Source organism: Hyaena hyaena, unplaced genomic scaffold (genome assembly GCF_003009895.1).
Source record: "Hyaena hyaena isolate Hyena2069 unplaced genomic scaffold, ASM300989v1 scaffold_54, whole genome shotgun sequence".
NCBI lineage: Eukaryota > Metazoa > Chordata > Mammalia > Carnivora > Hyaenidae > Hyaena > Hyaena hyaena.
In genome coordinates, this window is record NW_024080685.1 from 71,337 (window position 1) to 90,384 (window position 19,048).

A 19,048-nucleotide genomic window follows, 5' to 3' on the forward strand; every position below is an offset into this window, starting at 1 on the left:
TCCCCACCTGCCTTCTCTCCTTGACAGTATCTCTTCAATATTATTTATTTTCCTTCTCAGCAGTTATTACTACCTAAACTTACATATTTATTTCTTCATTTGATTATCACCTGTCTCCTCTTCCAAGTTCTAAGAGGGCAGAGAATTTTCTATTTTGTTCATTGGGACATTTCATAAGCCTAAAAAGGGCTTGTACATAGTAGGGAATGAGATCAATATATTTCTATAATGAGACATGCCCCAGAGCTGAGAATCACTTTCCTAGCAAGTCAGCCAGACTACAAAATAGCAAAACTAAACTATCATAACATAACAAGATATGATATGAGATCCGATCTAGCAAAGGCTTAAAACATATCACATATATCTTGCATGAAACATAAAAAGTTTGCCAAGAATCTAGGAACAGTTATTAGTCATTCTGTTTAAGAATATATTCATATCTGGGGTGCCTGGGTGGCTTAGTCGGTTGAGCATCCGGCTTTCGCTTGGGTCATGAACTCGCGGTTCGTGGGTTCTAGCCCCGCGTCAGGCTCTGTGCTGACAGCCAGCTCAGAGCCTGGAGCCTATTTCAGAGTCTGCATCTCCCTCTCTCTCTGACCCTCCCCTGCTCACGCTGTCTCTCTCTCTCTCTCCTAGGAAAAAAAAAAAGAATATATTCATATCTATTCATTTCTTCTTTATAGATGAGGCTTGGATAAATTTCTAGATCTATGAAAAAGAAAGAGTTAAAGATAAAAGAAGATGGAAGGCAACTGACTTCCTTCTTCACTGATTCAGAGGAACCGGGGGGATGGGTAGATGGACCTCCTCCCTCTCAGGGAATGGTACCAAAATCATCTCAGGGCAGGTTCAGCCTTGCTCAATTGATCCTTAACCCTCTAGGGAAAAGTACTAATTTAGTGTGCCACCTTTCCTGTGTCCAAACTCCCATAATCATGTGGCAAATAACTTTAGCTTAACTTTAGCTTTTAACTTTACCACATTCATATACAACAAAATCATTACTATTATTAGGCAATATGGCCCTGGAATAGATGAAATATATTTTTGTCAAAAAGGTGATTAACGTGGCTCATTTAAAATAGCAGGTAAATGAGGGCACGGGTTGTGGAGATGGGCAAAATAGGTGAAGGGGATGAAGAGGTACAAACTTCTAGTTGTAAAATAAGTAAGTCACAGTATGAAAAGGATAGCATAGGGGAAAAATAAGGTAGCAAATAAAATTTTTTTAATTTTAACATTACTCTTCACATATAAGACACTGTTTCAAGTGTTTTCTTGATTACATTTAGACTATGAGTAGTCTGAGGTAAAACAAATATTAAATATAGTTTGAATTTTCTAAATAAGTTTCTCCTCAAAATAACCCTGTCTTCTTCTCCCCTCCCTCCTCTTCCTCCTCTTCCTCTTCCTCTTCCTCCTCCACCCTCTCCTTCTCCTTCTCTTTTAAAGCAACAGTGATAATTTATTGTCTCACAGTTTCCATGGGTCAGGAATTTGGGAGCGACTTGGCTGGGTGGTTGGTTCTAGCTTGGTTTTGGTCATTAAGCAAGTGAGCTGTCAGCTGGGGCTATTCACCCGAAGGCTTGAGTGGGGCAGAAAAGGGGAAGGATCCCACTTCTGAGGTGGTTTCCTTACGCAGCTGGCACAGTGATGCTGGCTGTTGGCTGGGGAGGGGGGTGGCTGGTGTGGGCGGGGGGCTCAGGTTTTCTTCACAAGAGCCTCTCCACAGAGTTGCTTGAGCGTTCTCAAAGCATGGCAGTTGCTTTCTTTTCCCAAGACCCTTCCTGGCCCTAAATACTCAGGTAGAGTTTTTTTCTTCTGCCCTTCCCCTGATATAATTGGTCATTGTGTGCACCCCGGTTGGCAACAGGTTTTGCTGTGCCAACCCCGGTGTTATAAGGCTTTTGCTTTGTATGGACCAAGGAAGAAAGCAGAACTCTGTGCCTGCCCCTACTCCCAGTTACTCCTGATGAGGAAACCAACTCAGAGAGGTTTGCAGCTCCCTCCGCCTCCTGATACTGGCGCAGGCACATCCGGGGGAAAAGCCATCAGGGTTCCTAAGACTGAGGACTGAAATGGGGCTCCATCCCAGCCTCCACATATCACCAGGAGCAAATCCTTCAGTGTCTCCTGCTCTGAGATTCTGGGAAAATCAGGAGCCTCAAGTTGCGGGTGGCAGGCTGTGTTCCTTGTTTAGATCTCCCCACAACATTGCTGTTTTGTTTGGGGAAAGCCTGCTGCCTGGGTCCGATTCACAGTAAATACCTGCAAACCTGTATCCTCCTTCACATGACATGAGGGGCTTCCTACTTCCCTTTCTCGTTGACCTGTGGGAAAGAGCAAGCTGTGGGAAGAGCTCTGAGTTCCTTTAAAGCGACTGTGAACTGCCCACCTGCGAAGCACCTAGTCATTTCCGGGCATGTTGTATTTGCAGTCTCCTTCCTCTTTAGGACTCTTGTGAGCACAGGACTGATATCCTACCTTATTGTAAGGAAATCAGACAGTGAGAAGTGGCTACTGGGACAAGGCCTGTCACCTGTCACCTTGTAGGTGCTAGACTCTCTTGCCTTTCCTCTAGAAGACTACTGCCTCCTATGCATTTACTGATTTTTATTTATTTTTCTAAAAATTTTTAATATGTATTTTTGGGAGCGAGAACAGGCATGGGGGAGCGGTGGGAAGGGGGGCAAGAAGATCTGAAGCAGGCTCTGTGCCGACAGCGGGGAACCCGATGTGGGGCTTGAACCGCAAACCGTATGATCGTGACCAGAGCCGAAGTTGGACGCTTAACCGACTGATCCACTCACGTACCCCACATTTACTGATTTTTATTTGTTTATTTAAAAATATTTATTTATTTTTGGGAAAGCACAAGCAGGGAAGGGGCAGAGAGAAGGAGACAGAGGACCCGAAGTGGGCTCCGTGCTGACAGGCTGACAGCAATGAGCCCAACGTGGGGCTTGAACTCATGAACTGTGAGATCATGACCCGAGTGGGAGTCGGACGCTCAGCTGACTGAGCTGCCTGGGCACCCCTGCTGATTTTGAAATGAAACATACAACTCAGGAGCAGGCAGACAGAAGAGACGCATAGGGCAGTGGATGTGGGAGGCATCCGGAACCTATAGAGGTGGGGTATGGGGCTTCTGTGCTCTTTCCAAGGGGGCTGCCCTCCCAGCACCCTGATGTAATCACCAACCAGGAAGCTCCACTCTGTCTTCCTTGAATGACTACCACCACCACTCTCATTTGAGACTGTGTGACACACTTCAAATAATTTTAAAAATTTACCTCAATTTTATTAGCATTTTAAAACCTGTTTCCTCTAGATAAGGGGTAATAATAATTCTCATCTTGAAATAAACTTGAAAAAAAATGACACCCAATAAATGTTACCTGATTTTTTAATGTGCACTTATTATATCATTAAGCTGATTCAAAGCCTTCATTTGTCATCTGTAGCCTCTTGCCTCAAGTCTGAATTTCTGCCTCCCAAGATTGTTCATAATCTCTTTTATTTATACTCATTTATTTATTTATCCATTCTTTTATTAAACAGATGCTTAATGTTTAACAATTTAAGAACTTCTGTTTTTAAAAAAATGTTTATTTTGAGAGAGAGAGAGTGGATGTGTGCAAGTGGGGGAGAAGCAGAGAGAGAGGAGAGAGAGAATCCCATACTTGGCATAGAGCCTGACGGGGGAGCTCAATCTCATGAGATCATGAACAGAGCTGAAATCATGAGTTGGACGCTCAACTGACTGAGCCACCCACGGACTTTTTAAGATAAAAAAGTATGAAATAAGAAATACAAACTCCTCTTTTAAAATGAGGTCAGTTTAAATTAAAGTGACAATCATGAAGAAAAATACTTGGACACATAAAAGTACTCCAATAGTTCCAAAACTGTCTATGGTAAATATCATCTGGGATCTGGTATGGAAACTAAACTGACCAACAAGGAAACTAAAGGAAGAATGTATTCACTGACCACTCAAATAAGGCAAGGGTATCACATGATGTTAAAAGAAGCCATGTTCTCTACCACAGGGACACATTTCTTCCCAAATCAATGCAAAGAGGCAGACTCTTTCGCTCCGTTTTCTCCTACGGTTTCTGTCTGAACCTGTATGACAGGTAGAAAGCCTGTGTGTCTGTGTAGGCCTCAAATTTGGTGAGCCATGATTTTAGACAACCATGGGAAGTCATAAAGCATGGTTAACACAGGAGGTAATAGTTATTCAAACATTGTTAGGTGAGGGGGAAAACCAACTTTTTTGCCTTAAATTTCCATAAGGCAGTTTTGTTAGAATATCATTGTCCAACTCTTATCTAATTGATCAGTTTGAGAGAGGGTAATAAGCATGTTCCTTTCATTGATTGGGATCTGAAAGTCTAATAGTCTACAACAGAGCGACGGGGGTGGGGGGCTAGGAAGAAGAAGAAAACATTCGGTCTTCAGTCTGTCATACTTAAAGTGGTCTGCTGGCTCTTATAAAGGAAACCTGAAATTATTCAGCTGGAGAGGGATGGGAATTGTAAGTTTGTCTAATTTAGAACAGGATTTATCTCTAGTACTACTGACATTGTAGATCACATGATGTATGTGTACATATATATATATACCTAAATATAATATAAAGACTTCCTAAGTCTTTGTTGTGTAGGGCTGTCCTTGTGCGATGTTTAGCAACATCCCTGGCCTCTTCTGCTAAAGGCATTAACAATACCCCACTCCCATTTGTGACAACTAAAATCCTCTAAACATTGCCAAATGTCCCTGGAAACAGAGGCTGGGACAAAGCGCCCTCTGCTGAGAATCGTTGATTTAGAATAAGGAAAATCTTTGTGGCTATACACTTAAGTTATGCGCAATTCAGCTTGCATCAATAATAAAACAATTTTCTGTCTGTCTCGTGACCATGTTTAACTTTCAGCTGGTTATGAACTTGGGAAAGGAAAAGGAGGAGTGTTATTATTGTCTCTGCCAAACCCCTTCCTACATCAATGATTTCAGATGCAATGCACTTCTGCAGTTTTAAAAATTATTGTCTCTACTGTAGTTCCATTCTCTGATGGACTATTGACTTTAGAATAATTTCTGGAATTTGAGACAAAGACTCAGTCTTTTATCTAACCTTTTTAATGGTCTTAAAAATAAAGCAGCCCTTTGTACTGTTATTAAACCTAAAATGTTGCACTTTGTTTTATTCTTTGATATCTTTCAAATTAGAATTGCTCTCTGACACATAAACTTTATCCATTTCTACTTTCTTGTCAAAAGATTCTACCTGGAAGTCCTTTATGTTTTCATGGGTTCTTCAAAAAACAAAAGTAAACAAAGCAAAAAAAAAAAAAAAGGGGGGTGGTGCCTGGGTGGCTCAGTCGGTTAAGTGTCCGACTTTGGCTCAGGTCATGATCTCACAGTTGGTGGGTTTGAGCCCTGAATCTGGCTCTGTGCTGACAGCTAGCTCAGAGCCTGGCACCTGTTTTCAGGTTCTATAACTCCCTCTCTCTCTCTGACCCTCGGCTGCTCATGCTATCTCTCTCTCTCTCAAAAATAAATAAAACATTAAAAAATTAAAAAAAAAATAAACCCCAACCATATAAAAACAAATCCCTAAATACCCAGTTTAACTCCCAACTTCCTGATGAATTACCAGAATTAATGAATATCTTATTGAGCCTTTCGATTTTATAAACACATAAATGAAATCCCAGGAAAGGATGTGATTTGACTAAGGCCACCGAGCCAATGGGTAACAGAACTAGAATGAAAGCTCCTGCCTCTGAAGTCCTAATTTAACACTTTCACTCCTTCATGACTTGGATGACTGTTGTCACAGCTGCCTTCTCCAAAGTCTTATAGCAATTTATAGTAGAGCACCTATAATATAACTATTAATAATAGCATGTTTTATTGCTTAACTTAAAAAAAAAAAGCCCCTATGCTTTTTCTCTTTGCTTCTTGACTAAATTATAAGTTCTGTGAGGACAGACCATATCAAATCTCTGCAGCATGACTCCGTGTATAGTTCTGAGTACCCGGAGGGAGCCTAATAAGTCCGTAAGGAATGACTGCTATCCCTGCTGGTAGGACAAGGCATCCCAGGGCACAGTGAATGATGTAACTGAACACCATCTTCTAAGGGTTTTTAAATTTTACGTAATTTTGGAAGTAAATTCATGTGAAAAACTAAAACATGATTGTTTCCTTCTACATGTGTACACAGCACTAAACAAAGCACTAAACAAAGTGACTTGTTTTTACGCATTTAATCCTCTCAACATGTCTTGTTAGGTAAGTCCTATTATTTTTCTTATATTGATGGAGAGACTGAAGCAGGCACAGAGAGCCTAAACAGCATGCCCACAGTTTCATCACTAGAAAGTCTACAAAAAGTTAATAGGTGAAGACATTCATGTAATTTACAAATAACGATCCTCCATGCACATCTATTGTCAAAGCTAATAATTTGTTTTCTGTGTGATGTTCAGTCTTCATAACAGCAAGTAGTGCCAATGAGCAAACAAAAATAATTTCTATGCTGCCTTTCCATCTAACCAGGCACATGGTATATATATTTTTTATAAACTAGTATCTCAATGAACAACAATATATTTAACACATAGGCTTAAATGTTAGTAGAAATAAAATAATGATTAATAAAATTAATAATTATTCTCCATTTTCATAATTTGAAATCTAATCTGAAGCATGGAAAGAAGAAGGTAAACAATAGAGATAACTAAAGAAATTAAATAAAGCCAAAGCTGAAAAAGAGAGAATAGACTTAGGGAATAAATTTTCTAGATCAGCAAATGTATATTTCATAATTCTAGGAGGTAAAGTATATAAAATGGAGCATACTACTATATCAATTATCTTTTAGAGGTAGGTGGTTTATATACTATTTCTCCTCAATTGCTCTCTGCCAATTCACAAGGAAAAAGAGAATTCCAGTGTTAGGATGTAGACTAAATTTCCTCTGCATTATGATTAAGGCTCATAAAGGAGAAATAAAGGAAAAATTTAAAGAGCTCTTTATTATTGCAGTGCAGCAGGGCTCCAAAGGTTAACCATGCTCTATACATAGATTACCTTCAGTTGTATAATGCTGAAAAATATCACTCTTATTCAAAAGCTCTAGCAACAAGAATCCACACAGATATGAGGCCTAAATCATTCTTTGTCACCCTGGGATACAAAACGATGCTATTTCATCCTTTGTGGCCCAGATCAAGGCAGGTGGACAAAGTCATGAGAGTTTTGATTATCCTTAAAACAAAATGAAAATCACAATTCACGGTAAAGTTCCATCTTATTACAACATTTTAAATTTATGATGTGCCCTTGATGACAATGGAAAACTAGCCGATCACCCAATAGAAGATTTCGTTTCATGCTTCCTTCATTTTTGCATTCTTGTATGTGAAATGCAGAGAGCAAGATCTGAATCTAATGCAGTTATGTACACATTCAGGATGTGGGGCGCGGTCCTGGGAGTCCTCACATAGGCTTCCAAAAGACACAGAGTGAATTTAAAGATCAAAAAACCTCAGAGAGGACTCGCTACTCACAATGTTCATGAGGGTGAGGAGGTAGTTTTGGACGTGCTCTTTGCCATGGAAGCGGACCACGGAGTCGTCCACCCCCAGCAGCACCTCGATGTTGTAATCGTTCTCTCCCGCGTGTCTGCGGCGCCTCACTGCTTCCTTCAGCTGCTGGTCGATGCTGCTGGAAATAGTATCTACATCGTCAAGGCCTTCCAGATCCGACTCTATTAAGAAACAAAAGGAACTCAGGCATTTCAGCTTCCCCGATGGACTTCTAACAGCTTTTTACAAAAAAAGAATCTGTCTAGGGGGTCATTATACTCCAGTCACTGAGATGCTGCTTTACAGTTTGTTCTTTACATAATGTACACATGCATACGATCACACAGACTGTGCTGATTCAATATGGACTAGCAACACTGAGGGTAAAGAGCGCCATGCCACACTGAGTGTTCTGGGAGAAGAGTGTGTGGTTTAGTTCTCCTCTAGCTGAATCCGCTGTGCAGAGAAAAGAAAGTGGGGATACAGACAGAGCAGTTGCCAAGTAGTTATTATAAATTAAAAAATCACGTGTTGGTAAGTTTAGAGTGGTTAAATTAAATTACTATAATTCTGGGGGGAATGGGGGATGGAATTTGTATCATATAAATTTAAATCACTTCTTTTACCAGTAGCCTAAGCTTAAAAACGAAATTAGAGCATGGCAACATAAGAGTATCTGGTGCTACGACTATTAGTCATGATATATTACTGTATTCTTAGGTGTGTGGTTTTGTAGTGAATGCTGCTAGTGAAACACTACTGGTCTCCACATTTGTATTGGCCACCATCAGGATAGCAGGTCATTTCAACAGCTATATATCTGAATCTGTGAGACATCAAACTAAGAAGTCAATCAGAAAATACCTACGTCCAAAGAAAAATAAAAGGATCATTTATTTTATTTAATACAGTTGAAGGAATTTAATTTTTTTTTTTTTTTTACTTTCCAAAAGGACATCATCTTTTTCTCCTATACACACAACTATCCAGGTACATCTATTTTTCTATCTAGAAAGAGAATGAGAAAGGCATTCTCAGGTTCTAACTATCTTGCTTATCTGCTTTCAAATTACCATATTTTTTGTGAGGAAAAATGTTTTTGTGAAATGAAAAATAAAATTTATCATCTGGATGCTAAAATAAAAGATACTATTCAAAACTGCTGGTACAAAACTGAAAGTAGATTCATTTCCATTTCAAATATATATAAGCTTGAAAGGATTTTATTTTGCAAACTGCCTTGATGTCTATAACAACCCCATATCTAAAAACAAGTTTGACAGAACCAGTTCTGAGTCATGGGAGGCTTACTTCATGCTTCATTGGAGCCTGTAAGCCATTTGAATCGGTGTCTGACATTAACAAATAGGCATTTTCCTCTCCACCTTTGTGGTTTTAGTAAAGTTGAAGGGGAAAAAAAAAAGGTGTCTCTTGGCCGGGAAGATTGATGATCAAGCCCTAGCCACATGGGATTAGAAGTAGTAGAGGTACAGATTTTACTCACCCCCTTTCCACTATTAAAAAACACACAGAAACACCAGCACCCTACTTCGCAAGGATGGGCAAGGGACTACTGAGGTTTGAAAGCCATACTGTAATTCACTTTGACCCAAGCCCAAATGCTAGATCATCAGTTGGGAATTTTCTTCTCATCAGGGAATCGCACCGACTCCACAATACATAAATAGCTCTCACCGCCATCCACATCAAACAGAAAGTTTTCCTCAAAAGTTGTTTTTAAGAACTGTAACCCACATTGAGGGCAAGCGACTACACCTGCAAACAGCTTTACCTAATTCAACCTCAAGCCCTTCACACACTTGAGAAAGTGAAAGGTTGTGATAGCTAGTGTACAAATAGGAAACTCACACATGAGCTCCCAGTTCTAAAAATGGCTCTTTTTGGCAGAACTACCAGTGACAGCGTCCAATGCAAATATAGTAGCAATGTCATCATATCATTAAGTCTGATGCATGAATGGAGAAGGCTGAATATTTATTTCAGAAAGACAGTTAATTCTGCTCTCATACACCTTTGGTTTGGCCTTTGAATCCCTCTCTAAATAGGTGGTTTTCTGGTAAGAGAAGAGAATCTCTTTTTCCATTGCATGAGGAATCTGGAAAGGAAGAAGGAAGCCTTTTTCTTTTAACCATTGCCTTGATTCAGTCAAGAATACTCCCGTCCCTATTTCTCCCTGTGCTGTACAGTGCTCTTTCTATGATTCCTAAAGTGTGTACTGTCAAACGTTTCAAAGAAAGACAGCGGAATAACTTCTGGCATTTTTTATCTAAATACATCAGTATTAATTACAGATGAATCTGAGGCTATGAAATATCTTCTTTCATAATGAAATTTTCCCAGTATGTCCACTTTGTAATGTAATTGTCATGGACTTCACAATCAGACATACCTGGCTCCAAATCCTGGCAGTATCACATCCTAGCAATGTGAATTTAGTTAAGATGCCTAACCTCTCAACACCTCACTTTCCTCATCTGTAAAATGGGAATACTTAATTTGAAGATTTGCTGTGAAGAGACAATTATAGTAAAAAAAAAAAACAAAACCTGTGTACAGTGCTTAGACATAAGTGCTCAACAAATACTATTCACTGTTATTACTATTTTGATGCTGCTGCTGCTGATGATGATTATTTCCCATTAAGAGAAGTCTCCTACATCTTTTAAAGCTTTCTACATTTTATATATAACAAATCACATAGTTATAGTTTTTTTAAAAATAGTGGTAAGAAAAAAAATCTAGAATTCGTGAAAGGAAATCTGAACTGCTAATAACTTTAAAAAGAATGAGGGTAACAATATTTTCTGAAAAGCATAACATTGGTACAAGGAGAAAGGGATCTAGAATGTTTACCTGCAGGGAAATTAAGATGTACCCCAAAGAGACAAGCTTATTTGGTAGATTAAAAAATCTAATACAAAATTGGAAACAGTCTACTTATAGATGGCGCTGATTTTCACTCAATGCGTATTTATTGAGTACCCTCACGTGGCAGACCCCAAGAAGCTAAAGACCCATTTGGCACATCTTTAGGTGTCAACTCTGGGAACCATACAGTCATACTGGATTTATATTGAGAATGGAGCTGGGTTTGTATCATGTAATCACAAAACATTATATAGGCTGGAATCACACAATCTCTAGTTTAAGCAGATCTAGTCAAGGTATTAGAACATGCTTGTCAGTAATAGCTTACACCTTTAGAAAGCTGCTGAGTTTAAAAGCTGACACATGATTTGACAAAATTTAAGATGCTTCTGTGTCTAATTCTACCATTATTTCTGTGCCCCATGAAATACAGGAACAGGAAAAATTAAAAGTGAGTATCATGCTCATCATGTCCACACTCCCAACTACCATCAGATCTGTTTACTGTGAAAAGGGCTGAGAGGAATCACAGAGAAGGCAATAGTTCTGGAAGGGAGAGCAGAGTTACATTTTGCATTGGGAGTAGCAAATTGGGCCTGGGGTGGCACTCTGCTGACATCCTCTTAAGTAAGTGCATCCAAGGTGACTTGAATGGCTGTAGCTGAGCTGGACAGCAGATAGGGGGTGGATGTGATAACAGAATCAGTGGGAAAACTGAGCATTTTTAAGGTAAATAAATAAATAAGGCCCTGCAGTAGGTACAGTGTCCTTCATTTCAGAGAAGCTATCCTCAGAGTACCTTTTAAGCTTCCCAGAAATATCAAAGGTAATCCTTCTTAGCACTTTGAGTGAGTTTCTTTTTTTCAAACTCTTTTTAAAACTTACCTTCCAAGTTATTGGCATGAATTAATTAACATTTGGAGAACATTTTGATTTTACTCCATTTTGTACCCCCTACCTTCCTAATTGTTGTATGTGAACTTTCAGAAAAAGAGTAACTTTATTACAGAGCCTATGTTACTGAAGATATACACTATTTGGGGGGGTACATAGGTGACCAACTAAGGCACAATATATATAGTTATTTTTAGTATTAAAGATAGGATTATTAGTGTTAAATCAGTACTTTGAACTTACCAAAGAGATAAAGTAGACTATAACTTGTTTTGCTGATTATGAACACCTCAGCTTAAGACATTTTCAGGATGGAATATGGCATGTTTGCATACCTAATCATATTTACAGGAAATCTAAGTGTAGATTGGTGAAATTACTCCAACACCAGAAGAAATTCTATACTCTGAAAAATGGCATGAGACAAAGGCAAAACTGGAAAAGTACAAGTTCTGGTCAAGTTCTGAATCTGATACAAATACATTTGGGGTTAAAAAGTAATCTCAAGTATACTGTGACAAAGACTGTGATAGAATCATCTATCCTATACCCATTCATTCTCTCCTCCTAAGGAGTAGAATGTTAATTTTATCTGAGGTGGTAGTGAACCCAGCTAAAAGTCACTCCCAGTCTCTCTGGGCACAAAGGGCCACACTCTAGGTAAGATTCATTCAATGAGAGAGAAATAGAAATATTGCTTATACTTCAGTAGCTTAAAATGGCTGGTATGAAAGGCTTCCACCAAGGCTCCTGAAAGGAATGTGATTCATCTCAGTAGATTAGACCCTTCAGTTCTTTACTCAGTATTCCTTTCTGCTTCCGGCAATGTAGACATGATGTCAGTCATACTCTGAGATAGCATATTCAAGGCATGTGCTTAGTATGAAAGGGTAGCTACAGAAAAGAGATCTGAGAGATCTGAGCCCACAGTGACTACAGAGCTGGCATCCCAGCCCTGGACTGCCTAGCACCAGACTTTATTGCACATGGGGGACAGACCTTCCATCATGCTTAGGCCAAGCCTGAGTTTTCTTTTATATGTCACTGAATCGAGTCCTAAGAGATAGGACACTGACAATGATTTTACTGTGTAAATCCCACATGTTCCCTGTTCCATTTGGGAATGCCAGTCAATTTTTATGTGAATAAGTGGATGAGAAAGTAAGGTTCACTTTACCAAAATGTCCCAGCTTTCTTTATAGTGCATCTACTACAGAAAATGAGGAAGAAAATGTTTCACAGTAACCATAAACATAGAATGAGTCTGTATGTATAAATTTAACATGATTCATGAACAGAATATGGTTGTAAAAATGAAGTGCCTGGGATGCCACAAGCTGGATTTTCCAATAGTAGGTGGAGATCCTAAGATCAGAGCTAAAAATAGGCATAAAATTCAACAAATGTCATATGTTAACATCAAAAGCAGAGAGGAATTAAATTGTGTTGACCTGTTTATATCATCCAACAGTGACTTTCCCATTGACATCTTTTAAAAAATTATATTTTTATAATTCCTAAAAAGATACGCTAACAGCATCTCTATATATGGGGACAACATTCCACCAAGATATAAAATATTTTTGTGAAAAGCAGCTGAATCCTTCACCAACTGGGAAATTCCATAATGACAGTTCAAAGAACTAGATTCATGCCAATTTATGATGTCAATTCTGCAGTTTCATTAAGTAACTGTTGCTTTAAAAAAAATAAAAAGACATTACGATTGAATGAATATTAGTTTCCGTGATTTCTTTTCCCCAAAAGTTCTAATTCTAAAAGTATATGTTTGCTTTTGTTTTCATTGACTACTTTAAGGGAGAGCATAGAGCATCTTTTTTAATGGAAAACGTCTTACCTTTTATGTGAAAAAAATAACATTTTCATAATTTTAGTTTAAGACCATTAGCAAACCAACCAAACAGAAAAGTCACCTCCAATACATACAAAATTGTGACTTTTAGCATGGATCTCTTGTATGCCCGTTAAAATGTTTTCAGCTGCAAATAAAACTTTAAAGTGTTTTAAGCAATCAGAAAGCATATTTGTTTGCCTTACAAGAGGTCCAGATGTCAGAGGATTCCTGAGTTAATTAGTTTATCGATAGATAATCAGGGAGGCACTTTCCATCTTTTCATATTCTGTCATTCTTGGTGACATTCTTGTCATTCTCCAGATTAGCTTCTTTTATTATTTCAAAATGGCAGCACCAATTCCAGCATCATAGCCAGTACAACAAATTATATCTTCATGCACATCTTTCTTAGGAGTAGGCAAAAGTCTTTCCTAGAAGCTCAGGACATTTGAGTGGCCAGAATGGAGTCACATACCCGTGTAAAAATCATTCACAGATAAGAAGAACAGAACCCCACATAAGTCTTAGTCCAGTAAGAAATCAACCCCTGTAACTAAGGCTGGCCTTCACTGAAGATGAAGGGGGAAGGCCTTGAAATAAAAAGAGAAAGGGAAACAGATGTTATACAGGCAACCCACGTTGCTGAATTCTCCCTTTCAGATCCATCTCTTCCTACATTCCCTAGTAACAATCTTCTGGTGGTCTCTTTTATTCTATTTTTGTTTGTATTAATGCAGGTTTGTGTTTCATTTCCCTTATTATTATCATAACCTGTTTGCCTGGAGATCACTTCTGCATTCTCATGAAAGGTATAGTCCTTCATTCCCTTGGTAGGGGACTCTCATTATTGTTGATTGCCTAGCCCATTCCAACTGTTTCTTGAATAAATCACTAAAATGTCTGCATGTGGGCAGAGTTGTCAGACAAAATACAGTATATTCTGTTAAATTCGAATTCCATATAAACAACACTTTTTAAAATATAGGTATGTCCCAAATATCACATGGGATGTACCTAATACTAAAATCTTATTCAATGTTTATCTGAAATTCAAATTTAAATGAGAATCCTGTATTTTTATCTGCTAAATATGGGCAACTCTAGGAGTGGGGAATCTATCTTTCTCCAGGTGGTCCATGTATTTATACAGATTTATGTCCACCCATCCTCAATTTTCCATTCTTCCCCTATGTATTCAGCTCTAGCAGTGGGCATTGACCCAGGCATGGACAAGTACTATAATCCATTTCCTTGACTCTAATGATTGATTAATGGGTGGGTAAAGGGTCTAAATCATGCGAATTAAACAATGACCCGGGATTATTTTATTTTTAGTTACTAGGAAAGAGAAATCGCCTCTATTAAGCTTGAAACTGGCAGGATATAATATGGAAGCTGCTTTGGACTAGCACGGGGATAGTTGTTGACCTAAATTTATGCAAGAAGAGCAAAGCAAAGATTACTAATGGAGAGAATAGATTATGCTCCATTGACGACTTTCAGGCAGTGAATTCAACCATTCCTGAAACTTGGTCTTTTCAATTTCATGAGTCAATAAACTATTGCCACCTCATTTTCTCTCTTACTACTTAAAAAAAAGTTTTTTTGCCTATGATTGTTTGATGTTACTTTCTAACAACTGAAACTAAAAGAAACCTGATAAATAAACTCATCTATATGCTTCATGCTACAGTCATCAACTATCCTCATTTTCCTTCCTGCTCCTCTTTAATATTCTTAGGCGGTACCATCCTTTGAAAAGGTTGACATGTTCTGTTTAATCTTCCAAATTAATTATTTTATTTTCTTTATTTCACTTGAAATTAAGGACTTTGCTACCAGTGATCTGTTTCCTAGTTTGTTTCTTCTGCTGCTCTTATCCAGCTAAAACTTAACTTTGAAAGCAGGATAGTTTTTAATTTCCAAATACTATCACTCTGTACTTTGAGTAGCATTTTAATTACCATCTCTCTTTTCCTCTTGACTAAATCATAATCTCTCTTACTTCTGATTGTGTAGCTGACCTCTACTAAATCCAGGTGTAGAGGGAGGAGTCCCTACAGTCAGCATACTAGAGTGCATTCTAGTAATCTGACACTCTTACAAGTTAGTTTTTTAAGTAAGCTCAAAGGAGAGAATCTCACTTCACAGATGCGAATTTCAAAGCTCAGATTATGTCCACCAGTTGCCCCCATGTACAATTTCTTCCCTTTAGAATTCTGCAGAAACCCTATTTGAGTATATTAATTGTTTTCCAAAGGCATATGGAATGATTTAATAAAAATTAAACAAGTCATTATAGCCAACCTATGAATATTAACACTTGCAATACATTCTTCTCTTTCCAATAAATATTTAAAGAACAGGGTATGGCCCTGCACTGTTCTATGCCCTGGGAGTACAGCAGTAGAGCAAGCAGGCATGGAGATTGCCTGCACTGAACTGACATTCTAGTGAGAAGAAAGATGAAGCAGGGTTAAGAAAAATAAAACAAATGAGGGTAATAAGAACAACACGAAGAAGGCACAATTTTAGAAAAAGGTGTTCAGAAAAAGAAAATGGACAGAGATCTTGTAAAGTGATAGAATGAGCCACGTGAATATCAACATTACATTTATGGGGGACATAGATAAGCTTTATATATACATATATATATGTAAACTTTTATATTTATATTATAGATCTCTTAGAATGAAGTTGTATGGTACAATACAGAGAAAATCGGAATAAATTCAGGAATATACCAGGCAGAGTTGTCCACAAAGATCCATGGAAACTGTGGATATGAGGAGATATCACTTCTGATTATATGCATAGCTGAATGTAAAACAAAGGCTTCGGGTCACCTGGGTGGCTCAGTCAGTTAAGTGTCTGGCTTCAGCTCAGGTCATGATCTCATGGTTCATGGGTTTGAGCCCTGTGTCAGGCTCTGTGTGGACAGCTCAGAGACTGGAGCCTGCTTCGGATTCTGTGTCTCCCTCTCCATCTCTTTCTGCCCCTCCCATGCTCATGCTTGCTGTCTCCCTCTCTCTCTCTCAAAAATAAACATTAAAAAAATAATAATATGATAAAATAAAATAAAATAAAATAAAATAAAATAGCATTATCCAGGTGGGCCTGATCTAATCTCACAAGCCATTAAAAGTGGAAACCTTTCCCTGACTGGTTGCAGGAGAGAAGGTAAAACATGTGAACCATGAAAAGGAAATGACATACCATTGCTGGCTTTGAAGATGGAGCAAGGCTGTGCAAGAACCGGAGACAGGTATCTAGCTGCTGACAGTGAGCTCCAGCCATCACCTAGCCAGGAAATCGGGACGTCAGTCCCACAACAACAGGAACCTGAATTCTGCCAACCTGGTGAATGGGTTTGGAAGTGGATTCTTTCCCCTCACCTCCACACAGGAGTTCCCCCTGGCTAGAACCTTGATTTTGCCCTTGTGATAGTGAAGCACAGAACCCAGTCCTTGGATTCTGATTCACAGAACTGTGAGTTAATAAATGACTATTGTTTTAAATCACTAAGCTCTTGGTGATTTGCTATGCAACAACTGAAAAATAATACAAAGACAGCAGTGCTCTAGGCCCAGCACTGCTGTGCTTCATCTGTTTTATCTGGGAAAGATGCCAAATTTATCTGAGCTTCAGTTTCCTTATCTATAAAATAAATGAGTTGTGCTAGAGGACCACTAAAATCTTCTTCCTGGCTAAATTTCTATAATTAATCATTGGGCCATGATTTCCCTATTTTAGATGATTAAAGTTGCTTTCTTGATCATAAGTGATTGATCATTCTTATAATTTGCTTGTTGCTAAATCCTTGGTCAAGGATATGATTCACAATTAAAACATATCTTACATGGAAAAATGCATTATACCATAAGACAAACTATTATGATATAAATACCTCATGACAACGTAGAATGTCTTATTACATTATTACAATAAGACATAATCTTCTCATTTATCATTTAAGCTGTTAAGAACACATACTACACTGGATCTCAGCTAAATGGCTGAGAAGCAATTCATTTACCATTTAAAGAAGAGCACAAAGTGCTCATAAAGTCTGGAAGCATAATCAAATGTACATAATAGCATCAAGGACATCTTTGGTTTCTTCTCTGAAAAATAACATATTATCTGTGTTTCCAGATTTTATAGACAACCTATAAAAGATTAAGTGAAGGTGACATTTAAATTATTTAAGTTTTTATACATCCACAACAACTAAAATTTATTCTAAGTGTTTAAAAATTCACTTTATGCTTTTTTATTGTGTTGCAATAGAATTATACTATGCTATCGCCAATAAATTATTACCAAAGTAGAGTTATATATCATGGAATTAAAAATGCATATTACCCATAAAATGAAAATATTGAAGTGGTCATCTACATGTTTTTAACTTTAAGTCCTATGCTCATTTGAGTAATATTGATCAAACAGTTTTGACTTAAGTTCAGATGAAAGGTTATTTTTTAAACAAATGGTTTATTTATACTCCACATCAATAAAAAAGAACAAACTATAGATACACAATTAATACACAGAAATCAGTAGCATTTCTATACAGTAACAACGAAGTCACAGGACTGAGAAATTTATAAAAACAGCACGATGGCATCAAAGTGATATGGTAGTGACACAAAAAGAGACACACAGATCAAAGGAACAGAACAGAGATCCCAGAAACAAACCCACATTTACGTGGTCAATTAGTCTATGACAAAGGAGGCAAGAATATCCAGTAGGGAAAAGACAGTCTCTTCAATAAATGATGCTGGGAAAATTGGACAGCTACATGTAAAAGAATGAAACTGGACTACTTTTTTTACACCATACACAAAAATAAACTCAAAATGGATCCAAGACCTACACATGAGACCTGAAACCATAAAAGTCCTAGAAGGGAACATAAGCAGTCATTTATCTGACATTGACCATAGCAATATTTTTCTAGATCTGGTTAAGGAAAAGGAAACAAATAAAAACCAAACTATTGGGACTATAGCAAAATAAAAAGTGTTTGAACAGTGAAGGAACCCATCAACAGAACAAAAAGACAACCTAATGAATGGGAGAAGATATATGCAAATGATATGTCCAATAAGAGGTTAATATCCAAAATATGTAAAGGTTGATTTTATAAACCTATCATATGTAATCAATATTTTTAAGACATAGAAATTATTGTGAATTTAAGATAAATTATGACAGAACAGTATTTGCTATCAAATACTATGAATGTAACAGTGTAACTCATAACCCCAAAATAACATTATCCAAGTTATATTTAATAACATGGCATGTTTTGCATTCAAATAAAATTGTTGGGCCATTCCTAATGTGAACTTCCACTAAATACACTTATTTGCTAAAAATAAAACTATTCTTAGTCTAACAAATGAAATACACAGAGAAAAGAAATATTGTTATAATTACATTTTACCTATATATAAACATGTCTATGATACATTCTCCCACATAGTACTGATCATATGGAAGGAAAAAAATCAGTGTATTTTTATATCTTCTGCTTTTGTAAACATATGAAATAGTTTTAATACATTGTTTTCTAACATTTCTGACACGGGTTAGTTTTGACTAATTTTTCTCATCATTATGGGTAGTATTTTCCTACTCCTTTGCATACTTGCTAATTTTGATTGGATGTCTGACATAGTGAATTTTACTTTGTTGGTTGCTGGAGGTATTTGTGTTCCAAAAATATTCTTGAGCTTTATTCTTGGATGCAGTCAAATTACCTGATAACATTTGGTTCTTTTTTTTTTTTTTTTTTTTA

At 37.6% G+C, this 19,048-nt stretch overlaps 1 protein-coding gene and 1 pseudogene across 4 annotated transcripts in view; both read right to left on the reverse strand.

Moving 5' to 3' along the window:
- ADAMTS3 (ADAM metallopeptidase with thrombospondin type 1 motif 3) overlaps window positions 1-19,048 on the reverse strand; it is a 257,247-nt gene that overhangs the window by 58,656 nt on the left and 179,543 nt on the right. For all 4 annotated transcript variants that reach the window (XM_039230954.1, XM_039230952.1, XM_039230951.1 and 1 more), the window contains one exon: window positions 7,587-7,786. In XM_039230954.1, the coding sequence (XP_039086885.1) occupies window positions 7,587-7,786 (200 nt within the window). The remainder of the gene's footprint in view (window positions 1-7,586; window positions 7,787-19,048) is intronic.
- On the reverse strand, window positions 17,163-17,270 carry LOC120231121 (annotated as a pseudogene).